This window comes from Artibeus jamaicensis, unplaced genomic scaffold (assembly GCF_021234435.1).
Source record: "Artibeus jamaicensis isolate MK-2021 breed Jamaican fruit bat unplaced genomic scaffold, CSHL_Jam_final contig_723, whole genome shotgun sequence".
NCBI lineage: Eukaryota > Metazoa > Chordata > Mammalia > Chiroptera > Phyllostomidae > Artibeus > Artibeus jamaicensis.
The window spans coordinates 2092970-2111006 of record NW_026521938.1 but is presented as its reverse complement, the minus strand read 5'-3'; the positions used below and the strand labels follow the sequence as shown (position 1 = coordinate 2111006).

Sequence of the window (18037 nt, the reverse complement as noted above, 5' to 3'; positions counted from 1 at the left end):
GAACTGGCAACCCTTTGGTTTGCAGGCTGGCCCACAATCCACTGAGCCACACCAGCCAGGGCCCTATGTTTTATTTTTATATTTGTTTGTTTGTCATGGGTACTTGTGTATTTGCTTGTACCTCACCTTCACTGAAGTTTTTCATAATGATTTTTTGAATTATTTTTCAGCAGTTTTTATACCTCCATATTTTGGCTTAATTCACTTTAACATTGTAATCTTCCTTTTGTGATTATTTGTTTTTGTGTTTCCCTTTGTCATAGTGTTGATGTCTGATTTTTGATGAAGCAGTTACTTGTTTGCACCTCATGAACCGATTGTGTATAGAGGAGTCATTTTATCTGCATGTGCATACAAGGGTGCTTGGTAGGTGGTGTGATGTGTTTTGGGCTGATGAGAAGCTTCACTTCCCATTCTTCTTGCTGCCCCATGACCAAGGTCAGCATTGTAGAGATTGAAGGGGTTCTCAGTGGCTAGGGCTACAGTTTTCCAAATATTTTGTGATCTCTGGATGCTTTGGTGGCACAAAACAGGCCACTAGAATCAATATTAGCACAAACTCAGAGTCCCCCAGAAGGTCTTACCTTTGTGTTTTGAATCTACGCCCGTTTGCTGAGCCAATCTTCCCTGCTACTGTTTTGTGTAGCTCTTTGTATTATGCTCCACCTTGTTGCTCATTGAAAATAACTTGGATCTTAAGCCTCTTCCCCTTTACTGAGGGTGCTGTTTATGGTGGATAATTTTCTAATTTCATTGTAGGGTGTTGAATACTTTTATTTTTTATTCTTCTATCTTGCTGTGGTCACACAGAACTTTTTCTTTTGTCTTTTTGGTCTAGAGTTATTCTAAGATTTGTGTTGGTTACTCACCTCTTCTGCTTTCTCTTTGGAGTTGCTCAATGGGTTGGAAACTGGAAGAGTCCTTTGTGTATCACAAGAATAGTAGACCAGCAATGACAGATGGGACTCACAGGAGGTCTGGCCGAGGGGGAGAATTTCATCCCAAGGCTGTGTTAAAGCATAATGAGGACCCTGTTGTCTTTAACTGTATTTCATCACAGTTGCCAGTGGCCACACGTTAATTAACTCGTCCTTTCCCTTTCTTGTCACATTACCAGTTTTTTCTTTGGTTTCAGTTTCTATCCTAACTTCCACCCACGCATAATCTTTTACCTCTATACCACAACCATTTCTCTGAGGAATCCTTTTGGTGTCTACTATATTTTTGTTGACATTTTATTTAGTTTTTTTAGAGAAAGGGGAAAAAGGAGGGAGAAAGAGAGGGTAAGAAACATCAATGTGTGGTTGCCTGTCGTGCACCCTGCATTGGGGATTTGGCCCACACCCAAAAATGTGCCCTGACTGGAAATAGAACCAGCAACCCTTTGGTTCATAGGCCAGCACTCAATACACTGAGTCACACCAGCCAGGGTGGTGTGCTATACCATTTTGATCGATGTATGTTGCACCTTGAATTATGTACATATTTCTTTACAAACCTAGCACAGTCTCTTCTCTACTGTTGTTGACTTTCATTGTTTGGGGTATGTTCATATCCTCTACACAGCCTTACAAGACAGGCAGGAAAGGTTTTATAGGCAGCCCTTAAGAGAGGAAAAACTTGTAAAGCCAGCCTCTCTTCCTTGTATCCCATCCTGTCCTAGTATCCTTCAATTAAGGAGGCCCCCATTATTATAGACAGGAGAGGCTTTTTTTGAATCTCTCATTTGTCCTGGAAATCATCACATAGAGTCATGCCAGATGTTACACATGCAAATTAATAATGAGAAAACCTTCTCCCTATAGGTCACTATGTACTTCACTAGGTTTGCTTTTGTTTAGGTTGCTGCTGTGGAGCAGAGGATTTGGAGGCACCGACAGAACAGAATATTACTGTAAGAGTCTCTAAGGCTGTGAATCTGAAGTCAACACTGTCTTCCCAGAAGAGCCACCCCTGTGAGAGTTGTGGGTGTGTCTTGAGACACATTTTCTTCTCGGTGGACCAGCAGGGAACCCAACAGGGCTCAACACTGCTGAGGTGTGGGGCATGTGCAAAACCATTTTATTTCAGTGCACAGAGTCACCAACTCCAGGAGCAGGACACAGCAGAGAACAGTTTCATTAGCACTATGGACAGGGTCTCGTTATCAAAGAGCTGCAATTTCCATGTGTCGTGGAATTTTTGTACCTCTAGTCAGGTTGGAAAATGCTTCCTCATCAGCTCCAGATATCCTGCACAACTGACTGCTTACACCAAACACAGGGGGAAAAAAATCTGGAAGTCTGGAATAACTTGTCCCACTACAAAATATTACACACCAAGAGAATGCAAGAAAGCCATTGGCTGTGATGACACACTTGTTAAGGACCAGAGATTCCTTACCGAAAGGAAGTGTTTTTTGTGCTCTGAATGTGGGAAATCCTTTACCAAAATTTCTGCCCTCCATGTTCATCAGAGAGTTCACACTGGAGAAAGGCCTTATAAATGTGGTGAATGTGAGAAATCTTTCACCACTTGCACTGGTCTCCTTCATCATCACAGAGTTCACAGTGGAGAAAGGCCTTATGAATGTGTTGAATGTGGGAAATCCTTTACGCAGAGCTCTACCCTCCGTCGTCATCAGAAAGTTCACACTGGAGAAAGGCCTTATGAGTGTGTTGAATGTGGAAAATTTTTTACTCAGAGCTCTACCCTCCGTCGTCATCAGAAAGTTCACACTGGTGAAAAGCCTTATAAATGTGATGGATGTAGTAAAGCCTTTACCCGTAGCTCTGACCTTCGTAAACATCACAGAATTCACACAGGGGAAAGGCCTTATAGTCATGGTGAATATGGTAAATCTTTAACCAATAGTTTTATCCTCCATCGTCATCACAAAGTTCACACTGAAGGAAGCCCTTATAAGTGTGGTGAATGCGAAAAATCTTTTAACAGTAGGTCGGGTCTCCTTTATCATGAGAAAGTTCACACTGGAGAAAGGCCTTTTAAGTGCAGTGAATGTGGGAAATCTTTCACTGGTCACTCTGTTCTCCGTCATCATCAGAAAATTCACACTGGAGAAAGGCCTTATAGGTGTGGTGAATGTGGGAAATCTTTTACACAAAACAATATCCTCCGTCGTCATCAGAAACTTCACAGTGGAGAAAGGCCTTTTAAGTGCGATGAATGTGGGAAATCTTGTACCAGTAGCTCTGACCTCCAGGAACATCGAAGAGTTCACACTGAAGAAAGGCCTTATGAGTGCGCTGAATGTGGGAAATCTTTTAAGCAAAAACATACATTTCTTTCTCATCACAGAGTTCACACTGGAGAAAGGCATTATAAATGTGGTGAATGTGGGAAATCTTATACCAGTAGCTCTGCCCTCTGTGTTCATAAGAGACTTCATACTGGAGAATTTCCTTATAAGTGTGGTGAATGTGGGAAGTCTTATACCAGCAGCTCTGCCCTCCGTGTTCATCAGAGAATTCACACTGGAGAAAGGCCTTATAAATGTGGTGAATGTAGGAAGTCTTATATCACTAGCTCTGCCCTCCGTGGTCACCAGAGAGTTCACACTGGAGAAAGGCCTTACGTGTGTGGTGAATGTGGGAAATCTCATGCCAGGAGCTCCGACCTCCGTAAACATCAGAGAGTTCACACTGGAGAGAGGCCTTATGTGTGTGGTGAATGTGGGAAATCTTTTATAAGTAGCTGTGGCCTCCGGTATCATTACATAGTTCACACTGGACAAAGGCCTTATGTGTGTGGGGAATGTGGGAAATCTTTTACCCATAGCTGTATCCTCCGTAATCATCAGAAAGTACACACTAGAGAGAGGCCTTACGAGTGCAGTGAACATGGGAAATCTTGTACCTGTAAGTCTGCCCTCCATTTTCATTAGCGTTCACACTGGGTAAAGTACTTGCGAGTTCAGTAAATGGGGAAATCCTCTATGTGTACCAGTTACCTCAATTGTCATCACAGAGTTCACACCAAAGAAACGCTAATGAGTGGTGAATGTGGGGAATCTTTCAGCTGTTGCATTGACTATCGATGTTACCAGAGACGACACACATGAGCAAAGTTTGATGGCTGCAAGGAATGTGAGAATTGTTTTATCGGTAACCTTCATTTTCCTGAAAGACTTCACATTGGAGAAAGGCCTCATGAATGCAGTGAAAGTGGGAATTCCTTTTTTTGTAGTAGTCCCCTCGGGTAGTCCCCAAGTAACCCTTCAGAATGGCCTTATGCCTGCAGTGAATTTGAAAAATGTTTTTCTTGTATCATTGACTTCTACTAGTGTGATAGAGTTTATACTGTTGAAATGCAACTTGAGTGACGTGAATACGAGACGTGTTTAAACTATAGCCATTCCCTTTATTATCATTAGAGAATTCACAAGGTCTAAGTCCCTGTAAGTTAAGGTAATTTGGGAAATGCTTTATTATCTATCCGTTGCCTTTGTTATCTTCTGAGAAGTTACACAGGAGAAACATTTTTATATACAAGAAATATGAGAATTTTTTCTATAGCACAATCTCCCATTATATTCCCAGTTTCACTCTACTGAATACCCTTGTAAGTAAGGGGGGTGTGGGGAAATGTTTTTTATTTCTTATCAGAGAGTTGACAGACGAGATAGACCTTATGATAACATGAAATGTGGGAATTCTTTCACCTTGTTTCCATAAGCATGTCAATGTAGTTCACACTGGTAAAGGATTCAAGCATGAAGTGAACATGGGAAATCTTAGCCATAAGTCTTTAGCCTTTTGACATTGGAGAGGTCTCCAACATCAAAAGGTTAGATTGTAGGAAATTTTTTTTGATGTAATGATACTGAAAAAAACTTTCTGAAGATGTCTGAGTTTAATTTTATATGCTCAGTGTGGAGATGTCTCAGAAATTTCATATTTAAATTTTGAAGTAACAGATACGGTCTAAACTAATGTTGCATTTATGCATTCATAGTTATATGTATGAGGGTTGCATTCCCCCACTCTAACAAAATGTTGATTTGTTTAATTTTTATACTTATAGCTCTTTTTATATATTTGTCATGCTCTTTTTATTATTCTAGTGGTACTTATCTAAGGACTGGTGAGCATTTTTCAGGAGTGTATGTTATGGGGATTTGTTTTTAGTATATTCTGTACTCACATACTTCACCTATTGTTTTATAATTTAGGGCTACTCTCCTTAGAAAATAGGGGAATGAAACAACAAAGATCTATGTTGTAACGTCACCCATCTTCACTCCTTAAAAAACAAATAATTTTTGTTTCATGGAATAATTATTTTTATGGAAAATTGTTTTTAGTAGTGGAAAACAAATCAAATTATTTGGATATTTTTGCTATACAGAATGTGTAGGTACATACATATATATTTTAGGGTAATCTGCATTATTAACACACTTCTTTGCTTTTGTAAATTCAGTCATTAATATAATAATTTTTGCTTTTTAGTTTTTCAGCCCTTTCTGTGGTCTTTCATCTGGGGTTGATGTGCTGCAACAGGACTTGAACGTACACCAGGTGGTATGAGGACCAGTGGGTATTTGTTGAGCCTGAAAGTTCTCCCAGAAGCCAAAGACAAGAAAACAGTGATTAGACTCCCCATATATTGGCAGTGCAACTGGATTTAAATCTTAGAATACTGATCATTCATAAGGTTACAGGAAAGTGATTCACCCTATAGGTCTCAGTATTTTCCTGTGTAAATAGGGGTAAAAAGCACCCTTGCCCTGGGTTGAGTGGCACAATGGTTTGAAAGTTGTCCCACAAACCAAAAGGTGTGTGTTCGGTTCCTGGTCAGGGCACATGCCTGTTTTGGTCCAGTTCCCAAGTTAGGGGAGTGGGAGAGACGAGCAGTTAATGTTTTTGCACTTGGAGATATCTCTCCCTCTCTTTCTCCCTTCCTTACCCTTTCTAATAGCCAGAGAACAAAATATTTTTAAGAAAGAGCATCCTTCATCCCTGGTTGCACATTTTCCAGGCCTTGCATTTTGATCATTATTATTCTTTTAATCCTTACAGCACCCTGGGAATTACTGTTACTGTACTTTTGGGAGAAATAGGATGGAGAAGAGGAAGGGGTTTTTCCAAGGTCACAGAGCAGACAATTGTCAGATTCAAGTGGCTGGATTTGAACAAGTGAGTCTGGCTCCAGGGCTGTGGACAATCTACCACAGCATAGTAGGCCCTCAGCACAAGGCAGGAAGACAGGGACAAGAGAAACTCAGCTAGCTACTGTTTTCATTATTGTAAGTTTTCTGCATTTTACTGGTGTCTCAGGGTGCTTAACATCTGCATCACACTCTTCATGGGAACCCTATGGGGCACTTCCAGTTGTCTCTCCAGGGGAAACGACTTTGAGTCTTAGCTGTGTTTTGTCTGCCTCCTTTCTGAGCTTAGTACACACAGGTCAGCACTAATGAGGCCCAAGTGATTCTTGGCTGGCTCTTTCTGCACATTTACTTGTCTTTTGCATAGCAGGTTAGGATATTATACACTGGTGAATATTATCCACTCCGACACTTCCAGTATTCTTTTGTAAATGTTGCTGATAGGTACTCTGCAATATCGAGGACAGGTTGATATGATAGAGACCTGTGTGACGCTGGAGACCTATTGTACTGTTATCTACTCAGTGGAGTGCTCATTTATTCTTCATATAGGAAACTGTCCTTTAGATCCTGTACTACATGGGTGTCCAGCCTGTGGCCCCAGGCTGCATGTAGCCCAGGATGGCTATGAATGTGGGTCAACACAGTCATACATTTATTTAAAACATTATGAGATTTCTTTTTTGTGATTACGTGTTATAGTGTATTTAATGTGTGGCCCAAGACAACTCTTCTTCCAGTTTAGAACAGAGGCGCCAAAAGGTTGGGCACCCCTGCTACTCTGTCAAGTACTGGCTGGATGAGGAATTGAGGCTCTCCGTGTTTTTCCTGCAGCCCTGACCGTTTTCAGCAATGACATTCCCCTTTCCACCCTCCTGCTGTCTACCTCAGAGATACTTTGTTAGATGCAAGTCCTTCTGAACAAAGTGAGATTCGTCTCCTGATGGCTCAAGACAGGCCAGTCGGCCAAATCAGGTTGGGTCTGTGTCTACACGACCTTATTAGCATTGTTATGGCTCGTTGCATTTCCTGAGAACAGGACGAGTGTGCAGCATTCTTGGTGATGTTTGCAGTCTGATCTTAAGATATGTTCCTAACAACACAATCCATCTGAAGTCACCTGGTGGCATGCATGGACACTGTCTGAAAATTGACCTCTTTCCCTTTGCTGTTTCCTCATTACTGTCAGTAGAATGAATTGGATTAGTGCCGAATCTCTAAAGCCTTTCTAAGTGTTTCTGATTATCCATTTTCCACATGGAGCAGCCCTCAGCAGCCCTTGTAAGTTACCTGGGACTTGAGCATTTATTATTATTTTGATGTCATTGCATTTCCATGGTAACCTATCACTAGTCACAAGTCCCACTGATTTTCCCAGTTATTTGGAGAGATACAGGTATACTTTTTAGGATGTATTATATACAAGAAAAATTGTGTAGGTCATGTTCAAGGGAACAATAACCATGGGCACAGCTGTGTCCCCTAAGCAGATGTCATGTGTCAGGTCATTTGCGGGCACAGTTCAGTCTCCTATTAAACTCTAAGATCATCTGCAGCCCCTAGTTTTAAGTTTATTCACATGCTTGTTTATATTGCTGCTTGTATTTTACAGCTTTTTATTGTGTTTTTCAAGTGTGTCTTGGTGTGTCACTAAATCCTACAGAAAGTTTGAATCTTTTTATTTTTTTACATATATTTTATTGATTATTTCATTACAGTCGTTCCAATTATTTTACCTTTGTCCCATTGCATCCTGTACCTTCCACCCCGCAATTTCCCCGCCCAATCATTTCATGTCCATGGGTCATGCATATAAGTTCTTTGGCTTCCCCATGTTCTATACTATTTTTAACCTCCCCCTGTCTATTTTGTATCTATCATTTTTGTTTTTTAATCACTGCATATTTTCCCCTTCTCCCTCCCAACTGATAACCCTACAAGTTATTTCCATACCTATGATTTTGTTCTTGCTCTGGTTGTTTCCTATGTTTTTTTTTGCTTTGTTTTGTTTTAGATTCAATTGTTGATAGTTCTGAATTTGTTGCCTTTTTAATGTTCATAGTTTTAATCTTCTTCTTTTTTAATATTTTACTTATTTATTTTTAGAGAGAGGGGAAGGAAAGGAGAAAGAGCGGGAGAGAAACATCAATGTGTGGTTGGCTTTCATATGTTCCCTACTGGGGACCTGCAACCCAGGCATGTGCCCTGACTGGGAATTGAACCTGTGACCCTTTGCTTCACAGGCCCATGCTCAGTCCACTGAGCTATACCAGCCAGGGCTGATCTTTTTCTTAAATAAGTCCCTTTAACACTTCGTGTAATATGTGCTTAATAATGCTGAACTCCTTTAGCTTTACACTCTCTGGGAAGCACTTTGTCAGTCCTTCTATTTAAATGATAGCTGTGCTGGATAGACTAATCTAGTTTGTAGGTCCCTGCTTTTCATCACTTTGAATACTCTTTGCCAGTCTCTTCTTGCCTGCAAAGTTTGTTCTCAGAAATCAGCTGATTGCCTGTTTTGGGGCACTCCTTTGAAGGTAATGCTTTTCTGTGCTGCTTTTAAGCGTCTCTCTTTAACTTTTTAACTTTTGGCATTCTAATTATAATATGTCTTGGTGTGGTCTTCTGTGGGTCAAACTTGTTTGGGACTCTGTGTGCTTCCTGGGCTTGTATGGCTATTTCTTCCACCAAACTGAGGACATTTTCTTTAATTATCTTTTCAGATAAATTTTCACTTGTGTGTGCGTGTATGTGGGAACTATTAATTAATAGTCAAAGCCTACAGATTGATTTCTTCTTGAACACACCCACAGTACAACCCCGGCAGCCTGTGGTCTTGGTGTGCTGATCTCAAACACAAAGATCCCAGAAGTAGCGCAGCCCTCTGTGGGCTGAATTTTCTCAGCTGCTCTGGGTCTTCATGAAGCTTATTGTCCAGACCATTGGCCGGTCCTTCACATCCTTCTGTCTGTTCAAGAACCAGTCTGGAATCTTGTACTAAGGTGGGTTCTGCATAATGGTAATCACCTGTTCTACCTCATCCTCTGTGAACTCTCCTGCCCTCATGGGGAGGTTGATGTCTGCTTTCCTCAACCTCACAGGAGCATATCTTCACCCCACAGCCTTAATTGCAGTGATGGCAAAGGCTGTTTTCCATTGTGCATCAATATAGGTGTTGAGTACTCACAAATTGTGTTGGAATTTCTCAGAAATCACTAGAGACATGGCTGCAGTGGTGTGTAGGCCTCCTGTGGAAGATCTCAAATAATTTTTCACTGTCTTGCTCTTTCTCTTCTCCTTTGGGCATCCCTATTATTCTTCCTCGTGTCCAAATCCTTGACTTGAATCCCGGCTCTCTTTCCTGCGCTGCTGGTTTCCTGTTGATTTTTATTTCACTTAGTGTAGCCATCATCTCTTCCTTTATGTTGTTGCTGTACTCGATGAGTTCTTTAGCATCCTGATTAGCAATGTACTGAACTCTGCGTCTGACAGGTTGGTTATTTCCATTTCATTTAGTTTTTTTCTGGGGTTTGTTCTGTTCTTTCACTTGGTCCATAATTCTTTGTCTGTCCTCAATTTTGCAGCCTCCCTGTGTGTGTTTCTGTGTATTAGGTGGCACTGCTTTGAATCCCTGTAAGAGGCACCTGTTGGGACGAATGTGACTTCTTTAAATCCTTGATTATCATACTTCATTACAGCTCAATTTCCTGACAGTTGAAGTTTTTATTTGTTTTGAGATATAGTTGTGATTTTCTTTGTGGTTGGCTGGGAAGTGAGGCATGTCTACCTATGACTCCATCTTGACCAGATGTCTCATTAGTTCTTTATTGCTTTCAATCAGTTACATCTACCCATTGTTGAAAGGGGAATGTGTAAGTTGTTTAATATTGTGTTGCATTTTCTGGATTTAGATTGTATAGTTTTGCCAAAAATACTTAGGTGTCTGTGGTTGGATGAATAGTAATTAAAATTGTCATCCTTTTGCTGAATTAACTTCTTTTTCACTTTATGATCACATTTTCGTCTTGTAACAGTTTGAGGTTTCTTTTTGTCATGTAGTATTTTAGCTACTCCTGCTCTTTTTGTTTTTATCTGTATGGAAAGTTTTTATATCTTTTTATTTTCAACCTATTTGTTTCTATAAATGTTTTTAAAGATATTTTATATATTTTTAGAGGGAGGTGAAGGGAGGAAGAAACATGATATGCAAGACAATTATCAATTGGTTGCCTCTTGCACACCCCCACCTGGTGATCTGGCCCACAACCCATGCATGTGCCAGGACTCAGATTTATGCTCAATGCACTGATCCATACCAGCCAGGACAAGAAGTAGTTTTATCTCATTGTGGATAGAAGAGTTCCTGGTAGGTGATGTGTTTTCAACTGAAAACAAATTTCAGTTGTCATTCTTCTTGCTCTCCCATTAGGGGAGGTCAGATTGCTGAAGATTTTAGAGTCCTCAGTGGGCAGGGCAGCAGTTGTCCAAATATTTAGCGATCTGTTTAGAAGTTTTTGATGGCAAAGATTGCTGGGGAGATACTGGTGTTATTCATTCATGATGTTGTAGCCGAGGGGAGTTCTCTTGATATCCATGCTGAGAACTCTACAGGTTCTTTTGAGATGAAATTTTTGGGAAGTTGCAGACATTACTGAAAATCCTGAAGTTCTCAGAGACCATGGTTTCCATGGTGATTCACAGACCAGATCACTAGAGTCCACGGTAACATGTGCAGTGGGTCGATGGAAATTCATCCTTAATTTTGAATCGAACCATCTTTGCTAAGACAGTCTCCTCTGCAATTCCTTCTGTGTAGTTCTTTTATACTGTACTTATGGCTGTTTGAAGAAACTGGTTTCCTAAGCATTTTCCCCATTTCTCCAGGGATGTTCCTTATGATGGATAATTTTCTAATTATTTTGGAAGGCAGTTGTAAATCTGTATGTTTTATTCTGCCAACATTATTCACCACTAATATAGATTGTTTTGCTTTGGTTTATTTCTGCTAAGTTATGCTACAACAGTAGTGGATTTTCATCTGTTTTGACTTCTCTTTGGAGTTGAATCATCAGCGTTTCATGTAATTGCTTAACTGGGAGGGAATTTTAAGAGTCCTGTGTGTATCACAAGAGGAACCTGAGTCCAGTCATCACAGGATGAGCCCACAGAAGGTCTGGTGTTTGTGAATGGCGCTTGGGGAGCATTAGATGCAAGGGCTTTTTAAAACATGATAAGGAACATGTTTTCTTTAACTTCTAATTTTGTCACCATTGTTGGTGGCCACATACTAATCTTTTGGTCCCTTCCCAGTGTTGGCACTTTGCAAATTTGGCTGCTTTTTTTTTTTTTTTTTTTAAGAGAGGAAGAGAAACATCAATGTGTGGCTGCCCCTAGCGTACCTCCCTACTGGGGACCTGGCCCACAACCCAGGCATATGCCCCAAGTGGGAATCGATCTGGCAGCCCTTTGGTTTGCAGGCCGGCACTCAATCCACTGAGCCATACCAGCCAGGGCTGGTTGTTTTAATAGGTATCATTTCTAATCTGATACCCAACCAGGGCTAAACTCAGGCTCTCTGACCTCTACAGCACAACCATTCCTCTGAGGAGTCTATTTGCTGTGCTCTCCAACTTCCGTCAACGCCTGTTTCACCGTGAAGTGTTGCTCGTGTTTCTATACGAACCTTGCATAGCATGTGCTCTGCTGCTGTTGATGATCACGGTTTGAGGCACATTCACATTCCTCTACAAAAGCTGGCAGCACCAGCAGGAAGGGTTTGGCAGGCAGCTATATCAGAGGGACAACTTCCGAACCCTGCTTCTCTTCCTTGTGTCCCGTCCTGTCCTAGTGTCCTTTGTTTTATGAGGTGCCCATTATTTACATTCATTGCTGCCGTAGTAAGGCACAGCCCCCACTTTTTCACAGTCTACGTCAGTTTCTGGAAAACTGTCACATAGAATTATGCTTTGATGTGAGAGATGAGCATCTGTGATGAGAAAATGCCCTGCGCTGGCTGGTGTGGCCCACTGGACTGAATGAAGCCCTGTGAACCGAAAGGTTGCTGGTTCATTTCCCTGTTGGGGGACATGCCCGTGTTGCTGACTGGCTCTGCAACTGGGGGTGCTGGAGAGACATCAGTTTGATGTTTCTCTTGAACACTGATGTTTCTCTCCTGACCTTTCCCTCTCTAAAAATAAATAAGTCATTTTTTAAAAACTCACCCTGATGCCCTGGCTCCTGTGGCTCAGTGGATTGAATGTTGGTCTATGAAACAAAGGGTCACCAGTTTGATTCCCGGTCAGGGATTGTAGGCCAAGTCCCCTGTGGGGGTCGCGCGAGAGGCAACCACACATTGATGTTTCTTTCCTTCTCTCTCTTCCTCCCTTCCCCTCTCTAAAAATCAATAAATAAAATCTTTAAAAAACCCAAAACCTCACCGCGAGTCACCATATCTTACCAGCATTTGTTTTTATTCATGTTGCTGCTGTGGAACAAGGGCATGTTGGGACCCACTGAACAGCGTGTTTCTATGAGTCTCACAGACTCTCAACTCAGCTTTGTCTTCCCAGAAGGGCCCCCACTGTGAGAGTTGTGGACTGATCTTGAGAGACATTTTCCTTTCTTTGACCAGCAGGGAACAGAAGTTAAGCCAAAACGGCTGAGGCGTGGGGCACATGCAAAACCATTTTATCCTAATGCGCTATGCCACTAGCACCAGAAAAGGGGGACACATCAAAGAACTGTTTCACAAGCAGTGTGGTCAGGGTCTCCCTTGCAAAGAGCTGCAATTTCCATGCATCTCCATGTTTCATGGAATCCTTGTACCTCCAGTCACATTGGAAAACACTCCTCATTAACTCAGGACATCTCAAGCAACTGGCTGCTCATACCAGCTAAAGGGCAAAGGAAATCTCTAACTTAGAATGACTTTTCAAAATACTAAGTATTATTACACCCCCAGAGAATGCAAGAAAGTTATCGGCTGTGTCCACACAAATTAAATACAGTGTTTTGTTTTGTCTTTAAGATTTTACTTATTTTTTTATAGAGGGAAGGGAGGGAGAAAGGGAGTGAAATATCAATGTGTGGTTGCCTTTTCTTCACCCCCAACTAGGGACTTGGTCTGCAGCCCGATTCCCAGGCATGTGCCCTGACTGGGAATCGAACCAGCAACCTTTTGGTTTGCAGGCCTGCACTCAATCCACTGAGCTACACCAGCCAGAGCTAAAGACAGAGTTTTGTGTTCAGTGAAGGTTGGAAATACTTAACCACAAGCCCATCCCTTCATGATTGATCATCAGAGGTTCACACTGGAGAAAGCCCTAATGAGTGCAGTGAATGTGGGAAATGCGTTATACAAAGATTTGCTCTTTGCCCTGGCTGGTGTAGCTGAGTGGACTGAATGCCACCTGCAAAGCAAAGGGTATTGCTGGTTCTATTCCCAGTCAGGGCACATGCCTGGGGTACAGGTCAGGTCCCCAGTTGGGGGTGCATGAGAGGCAACCACACACTGATGTTTCCCTCTCACCCTCTCTCTTCCCATCTAAAAATAAATAAAATCTTTACAAACAAAAGATCTGCCCTTCATCAACACTATCAAGTTCATTCTGTAGAAAAGCCATATTTGTGCAGTAAACGTGGGAAAATGTGCACGAGTAGCACTGCCTTTTTCATCTTTGAATTACTCACAATGGATGTAGGCCTTTTAAGGGCAGTGAAATCAGGACATTTTTGTAATGATCTGTGCTCTGATATCAGAGAGTTCACAAAGGAGATAGGCTTTCTGAGTGCAGTGAATGTAGGAAATCCCTTTTCCATTGCAGTCACCTCCTTTGCCATCAGTCCACCCTGGAGAATGGGATTATGCCTGCAGTGAATGTGGGGAGTCTTTTCTGTGCATCAGTGATTTCCATTATTATGAGAGAGTTTACACTGTAGAAATGTGTTTTCAGTGCTTTGAGTGTGGGAAATCTTTTACCAGTAGCTATGCTTTTCATGTTATGAGAGAAATCACAAAAATTAATTTCTTGTAAGTTTAGGAAATTTTGGAAATCGCTTGTTCCCTGCACATGCACATAGATGGGGTGACACATAAGGCAGGTATGTGCCCTGACCCACATTCAAATTTGCATCCTTTTGATTACGGATTGAACTCCTCCCTCTGATCCACATTGGTCAAGGTTCTCTCCCTTTTTTCCTCCCTCCATTTCCCCTCTAGAAATAAATAATCAAAGAAATAGTTTTTGAAAAACATTTATTCAGTGTCAGACCATTTTATTTGGCATTCAGCAGCATGTTACTATCAAAAAATGATAGTAAAATACTTTCTTGGAGCACTTAACACTTCCTACAGAAGAGGAACTAAAATATTCTGTTCTGAATTTACCCACAAACCCGGTCCTTGAGTTGTCTGCCCATTCACATGAGATTTGTCTAAAATGTCTTCTTGTAGCAGCCTGACTCTGCCACCACAGTACTTGCCTGGCGTCACAGATCTGTGGTAACCTGTAGCTTCCCTGGCTCTCCCATCCTGCTAAGCTTTGTTTCTGGGCAGTTCTTATCTTAACAACCTGTGCCGTGGTCTTCCCTGCCTTGGATTCCTGGATTGGCCAAATGTTGGCCTCCATCAGCAGAGGAGCAAGAACTGCTGCCTCCAAAGACTCCTCCTTTCATGGGTCCAAAATTTGAAGATCGGTTGTTGTAATTGCCAAAAATCATTGTATCTTCTACCACCTTCAAACTCCCATCATCACCAAATCCATTATAGCCATCACCACTGGCACCATATTCACCACCACCACCATAGCAGCCACCAAAGCTACCTTGACCACTATAGTTTTCTCCATGACCAATGTTGTCATTTGCACCAAAACCACCCACAAGACCACCTCTGAAGTTTCCAGAACCACTTCTCCATCTAGGGCTGGAGAAAGCACTAGCCGTCTCTTGCTTAGATGGGGCTTTTATCAGTTCACAGTTGTGACAATTCACAATATAGTACTTCTAAATGACGACCTTGTCTACACAGGCTCGGTCATCAAAGGTTATAAAAGCAAAGACTAGTTTTGTTACCGCCTCTGTTAGTTACGACTTCAGTAACTTCAAATTTTCACATTGTTCAAAAGTGATCTGTTAGGTGATTTTTTCAATGTCTTCTTTGATATCATTGACAATGGACTTCATAGTTAAGGGGGCATCAGGTCTGTGAAAATCCTCTTTTAAAAAGTTTTCACTTATTTATTTTTAAAGAGCATAAGATAGGGAGAGAGGGGGAGAAAACATGCTTCTGTTGCCTCTCATATGCCCCCAGCTGGGGATTTGGCCCACAACCAGATGGGTCCTGACAGGAAGCCAACCGCAATATTTGGATTCCCACACCAGAGCTCAACCCACTGAGCTAGGGAACTTTCCCTTGAGAAAGACTCTGGTTCCACAACTCTTCCTCTCACCTCATAGGGCCACGTGTTCATGGCTGCATCCATCTCCACATGTGTGACAGACTCCAAGCTTCTGTAGCACTTGGTGTTTGGATCTCTCATCACATAGTCTGTGAGTGTTCGCCATTGCTCACCATGGCTCCTTAGTCCCTTATCACGTTTCAAACCTCAAAACTCCAATAAAGTGTTTCTTCAGCTGTTGGGCTGTTACGGAGGCTCTGACTTAGATTTGAAGACTGCAGGAGGGAGAATTTAGTGATGCTACTTAGCAGTGTCCACCAGCAGACAGTGTCAGTATTTGTTTACTAACTGCTGAAGACAATTCTGTTATTTAAAATTTGATTTACTTTTTAGAGAGAAGGGAAGGAAGGCAGAGAGACAGGGAGAAAAACATTCATGTGAGATAAACATCAACCAATTGCTTCTTGCCCTCTTACAAATGGGGACCTGGCCTGCAACCTGGCCATATTCCCTCACTGGGAATTGAACAATGACCTTTCAGTTTGCATACTGGCACTCAGTCCACTGAGTCACACTGGCCAGGGCCAAAAAGAATTGTATTCGCACATGAAATTTCTCACTGAATTTTCTGAGACAAGATGTATTTTTAGCTTTTGTGAATATTAGCATGTACTTGGAAATAGTGGTTATGTACAAAATTTACATTTTGTACCAATGGCTTTCATACTGCCATCTGTGAAGGTTTGGAAAGTGGGCATGTGAATGTAAGAAAGATGTTTAGGGTTGTTGTATTTCTCCACTTTGCAGGGAAATGATCATTTTACTTCTCAATGTAGTGACATTTTCTGCATGGGGACTAGAGGATTATTTCTATTAAAGAGTTATGGATTCCAGAATGGAAGCCTATGGGACAACTTCAAGAGATCCAACATTCACATCATAGGGTGCTAGAAGGAAAAGAGAAAGAACAAGTAGTTGGAAATCTATTTTAAAAAATAGTGATAGATAACTTCTCTAATTTTGTGAAGCAAATAGACATGCAAGTCCAGGAAGCACAGAGAGTCCCAAATAAGATAGGTGCAAAAAGGCCCATTCGAAAACACATCAGTATTAAAACACCAAAGGTTAACCCTGCCTGCTATAGCATAGTGGATTGAGTGCCAGCCTGTGAACTGGAAGGTTATGAGTTTGATTCCCAGTCAGGATACATGCCTGGGTTGTGGGCCAGGTCCCCAGTTGGGGCAGCAAGAGGCCACCTATCAGTGTCTCTCTTGCACATCATTGTTTCTTTCCCTCTCTTTCTCCTTCCCTTACTCTCTCTTAAATAAATAAAATCTTTCAAAAAGGGGGGGATGGAAATGGAAGTTTAAGATTCAGGCAATAATATATTATGTCATTCAGTTTCTATTATAGTCCATAATCCAGAGTAAAGAATGCAGATCACTTCACAAAAGAGGAATGTTAAGGTCAAGAAGAAAAAAATAAAATGCCAAAGGTGAAAGATAAAGAGAGAGTCTTAAAAGCAGTGTAAGAAAAGAAGTTAGTTACCTACAGGGGAATTTCCATAAGACTGTCAGCTAATTTTTCAAAAGAAACTTTGCAGGCTGGAAGGGATTGGCAAGAAGTACTGAAAGTCATGAGAAGCAGGGACCTACGGCCAAGATTGTTCTACCCAGCAAAGATATCATTTGGAATCCAAGAAGGAGAGATAAAGGACTTCCCAGACAAGAAAAAACTAAAGGAGCTCATGATCACCAAACCATTATTATGTGAAATGTTAAGGGGACTTATTTAAGAAAAAGAAAATAAAAAATATAAACAATAAATGGCAAAAAAAAGGCAATATCAACAATTGAATCTAAAAAACAAACTAAGCAATAAGAAGAATAGATACCAAATCATGGATATGGAGAATGTTTTGATGGTAGCCATATTGAAGGTGGGGTGAGGGGGAATGGGTAAAGAGGTGAGGATATTAAGAAGTGCACATAGGTAGTGACAGAATAGCCATTGGAATATAAAGTACAGTATAGGAAATGAAGTAGCCAAAGAGCTTATATGTATGACCCATGGATATGAACAATGGTTGGGGGACTGCCTAATGGAGGTGTGGGTCCTGGGTGGAGAGGGGCAAAGGGGGAAAAATTAGGACTACTGTAACAGCATAATCAATAAAATATAAAAAGTAAAAAGAAGTAATAAGGTCTATGAAGAAAAATAACTTGTCTCTGTAATTTTTTCCATGGGCATGTGCATTCACTCTTTTTGTCCTTGGTGCTTTTGGGGCAACATCTGCAGGTTCAACTATTATTAGTTTTTGGTTCATTGTCTGGGTTGAGATGCTGATGTGAAAATTTCATCTAAATTTGTTGGTAGGCCATCTTCCTGTGCCGACTGTGTCCACTACCTGGATATAGTTTCATCCTTTTCATGGAGTATTAGTGTGTCTTGACATGTGGCATCCATTTAGTCTGTAACCTTTGTTAGCTGAGATCACCTTAGTTAAATGGCTGGTAGGCATATCTGGAAT

The 18037-nt window shown here is 41.3% G+C and overlaps 1 protein-coding gene and 1 pseudogene across 10 annotated transcripts in view; one reads left to right on the top strand and one right to left on the bottom strand.

The window, feature by feature from the left end:
- The window catches only part of LOC119051586 (oocyte zinc finger protein XlCOF6-like), a 64850-nt gene that overhangs the window by 7958 nt on the left and 38855 nt on the right, over window positions 1-18037 (top strand). For 2 of the 10 annotated variants that reach the window (XM_053672084.1, XM_037148426.2), the window contains exon 3: window positions 1842-17609. The exons of the other annotated variants lie outside the window; for them this stretch is intronic. In XM_053672084.1, coding sequence (XP_053528059.1) covers window positions 1842-3883 — 2042 coding nt within the window. In that variant the 3' untranslated portion in view covers window positions 3884-17609. Of the gene's footprint in view, window positions 1-1841; window positions 17610-18037 lie in introns of those variants that run through there. 10 annotated transcript variants of the gene reach the window in all.
- Window positions 8869-9334, bottom strand: LOC119051588 (40S ribosomal protein S18-like; annotated as a pseudogene).